This window comes from Melanerpes formicivorus, unplaced genomic scaffold (assembly GCF_026170545.1).
Source record: "Melanerpes formicivorus ecotype bairdi unplaced genomic scaffold, bMelFor1.0.p_v2 SCAF_80, whole genome shotgun sequence".
Taxonomy (NCBI): domain Eukaryota; kingdom Metazoa; phylum Chordata; class Aves; order Piciformes; family Picidae; genus Melanerpes; species Melanerpes formicivorus.
The window spans coordinates 1,312,181-1,315,252 of NW_027142432.1; the positions used below are offsets into that span (position 1 = coordinate 1,312,181).

The 3,072-nt window shown below is 55.1% G+C and overlaps 1 protein-coding gene across 1 annotated transcript; it reads right to left on the minus strand.

Moving 5' to 3' along the window:
* Positions 1-819: 819 nt before the first annotated feature.
* Positions 820-2,585, minus strand: LOC137454427 (zinc finger protein 135-like). The gene is made up of 2 exons (XM_068164466.1): positions 2,582-2,585; positions 820-2,032 (listed from the first exon to the last, which is right to left on the minus strand). Exons 1-2 carry the CDS (start codon positions 2,583-2,585, stop codon positions 960-962), a joined length of 1,077 nt encoding a protein of 358 aa, XP_068020567.1. The 3' UTR covers positions 820-959.
* Between the last annotated feature and the right edge of the window lie 487 nt (positions 2,586-3,072).

Consider the following 3,072-nt stretch of genomic DNA (forward strand, 5'->3'; position numbering starts at 1 on the left):
TGCTGGCTGGAGCAAAGGACTACAGGGCTTGAAATTCAGATGGCAACATGAGAGGCTTCCTGTTCTGGTTGCTGCTGTTGGGTTCTGGCTCTCAGGTGCTGGCTCTTTGCTGAGGGGGAGGGCTGTAGGGGTTTAACTCCTGGCTGCTGCTGCTGACTGCTGTGCTTCTTTCTGCAAACAGGCTCAGGTCAGTGTGCATTATGGGATCTCCTTTGGATTCAACTCTTTTGTTCTTATCTCAAGTCCTTATCTCAACCCAGAGGGTTTTTTGATTCGTGTGTATGTTTCCCTCACTTCTGTTTTGGGGGGGAACAGGCAGCTTAACCTCTTCTCAGCTCTTCAACCTGTTCCAGCCCCAGAGTGGAAAGCCAACAGAAGCTTTCTGAGTTCTTCCAAAGATCTCCATGAGCTTCCCCCTACACCCTCCAAAGATCCCAAAAGTCAGTCCTAGGACCATCCAAATCCCAAACACCTAAGATCACCTGAGAGCCCCTGCAGAATGCCTCTGAGATGCTCCTCAAGACTCCTCTGAGAACCTCATTTTCCCCTCCCTGAACTGGGTACATAGCTCCACCCCATCCCTTGGGAACAAATGCCCCCAAAATTCAGGCATTGAGGCAGAGATATCTGAAATAAAAGCAAACAGACAGGATTTGGGTAACTTTTGGGTTTTATTGAGACAATTGGTCAATGGACAGAGGATTTCTTACCCCAGGGAGACACAAAGCATTGGGGAAGAACCAGACAGACCCTGGCAAAGCCCTGCCCAGCTCCACTGGGAGCTCCAGCTGTGCCGGCTCAGCACTGTAATTGTTCTCATTAGCAATAATTGGTGTTCAGAAGGGCAGGAGGTGTTTGTTGCTGCTGGTGTCCCCAGTCCCTGAGAAATGCAAAGGAAAAAGGGATGATTTTGGTGCTGGAAAGGCCCTCTCAGAGGGGCCGCGATTACCCAACAGATTCTAAGTGTATTTATGCCTCCCCTCCAGTGCAGGCTGCTCTCTGGTGTGAGTGCAGCGGTGCTTGTTGAGGGATCGCCTCTCGCTGAAGCTCTTACCGCAATCAGCACAAGTGAAACGCTTCTCACCAGTGTGGGCGCGGCAGTGAGCAATGAGATGGCTCCTCTGGCTGAAGCTCTTCCCACAGTTAGCACAGGTGAAAGGTTTCTCACCGGTGTGGGTGCGGTGGTGGCGAATGAGATTGCCCCTACGGCTGAAGGCCTGACCGCACGCAGCACAGCTGAACGACTTCTCGCCAGTGTGCACACCACGGTGCTCCGTGAGAGCTCGCTTGTTGGTGAAGCTCTTGCCGCAGTCAGTACAGCTGTAAGGCTTCTCACCATTATGGATGAGTTGGTGCTGGATGTATCGAGTACTCGTGGTGAAGCTCTTCCCGCACTCAGCACAGGGGAACAGATGCTCTCCCGTGTGGATGCGGCGATGGATGGTGAGAGTGGAGTTGCGTTTGAAGCTCTTGCCGCAGTCCCTGCAGGTAAAGGCCTTCTCACTGGTGTGGGTGAGGTGGTGTTGCCTAAGGTGAGAGAGCTGTCTGAAGCGCTTGCCACAGCTGTCACAAGAGAAGGGCTTCTCTCCAGTGTGAGTGAGGCAGTGCTGGGTGAGTTGGCCGCGCAGGGTAAAGCGCTGACCGCAGTCTACACAGATGAAAGGTTTCTGTCCAGTGTGGGTGTGGCGGTGCTGGGTGAGAGCGCCGCGCCGGGTGAAGCTCCGGCCGCAGTCAGCACAGGTGAACGGTTTCTCTCCAGTGTGGGTGTGGCGGTGATGGGTGAGATGACCGCGCTGGGTGAAGCTCTGACCACAGGCCACACAGAAGAACGGCTTCTCTCCAGTGTGGGTGCGGCGGTGCCGAGTGAGATGGCCGCGCTGGGTGAAGCTCTGGCCGCAGTCAGCACAGGTGAAAGGTTTCTCTCCGGTGTGGGTGCGGCGGTGCTGGATGAGATCAGAGTTCCAGCGGAACCTCTTGCCACAGTCACCACAAACGAAGGGCCGGGTGCCAGGCTGCGGGCAGTGGTGCTTCACTAGCTCTGACCTACCTGGGAAGCTCTGCCCACACTCAGAGCACTGATTCAGCTCTTTGGGTGACACTGAGGGACCTGCTCTGGCTTCATCCTCCTCCATACATTCCTCCCCCTCATCCTGGTCACCTTCATCATCCTCATTATCCTCCTCTTCATAGTTGTCATTCTCAGCATCATCCTCCATCTTCTCCTCTCTTTCCTCCTCATCCTCCTCTACCTTGGCACTGCACATTGGCTTCTCTAACTTGATCTCTGGGTGTTGCTCCTCCTCCCAGCTCTTGTCTGGGTCCTTCTGTGAGGCCATGCTGTGGCAGGAAGGGGTCACAGCTCTGCAATAGGGAAGATGGAAGCACCTGAGCCCAGGACCTCAAACCCTCAGATCCTGCCTGGGTCATGACAGTCCCTGACTCCCAACACCCAGCTGCAGAAGAGAATGCAGAGGGGACCTCAAACCTTCAGTTTCTGCCACAGTGTGGGCACAGACCTCTAATACCTGTGCTAAGACCCCAGGTTCCTGTGATCAGTGCCCTGAGGTACCCAGGGACTTACACATGGTCTTGTCCTACTCTGCTCGAGCCTGGTGGCATTGGCAGGGTGGTTCCTGGACCAGGCCCTGTCCTTTGATCTCCCCTGGCTCAGACAATGGAGGCAGCAGCACTGACCAAGGAAGAACAAACCACCTCCAACCTTCTCCCACCACCTTCCAGATCCCAACCCCCAAACATCACCTCCTGCTCACAACACACTCCCAGCAGCCTGGAGCATTCCTGAACTCCCACAACACCTGATGTGCCTCAGAGCTCCTGGAGAAGTGAAATATGCTGGACAGGAGGAGGTGGAGGCTGGGAGCTGCTCTTGGGGCTGGGGTCCTGCTGTTAACCCACTCTGGGTTTCTTACCTCTTGGGCTGCTCCAAGGGGCAGGACTGCAAATTCTGCTCTTCCACAGCACACAGGGGCAGGGATGATGGAGAGAGGACTCAGCCCCTGACAGAGAGAAGCAAAGGGCTCAGGGGAGAGCACTGATCTGCAAGGGATGACT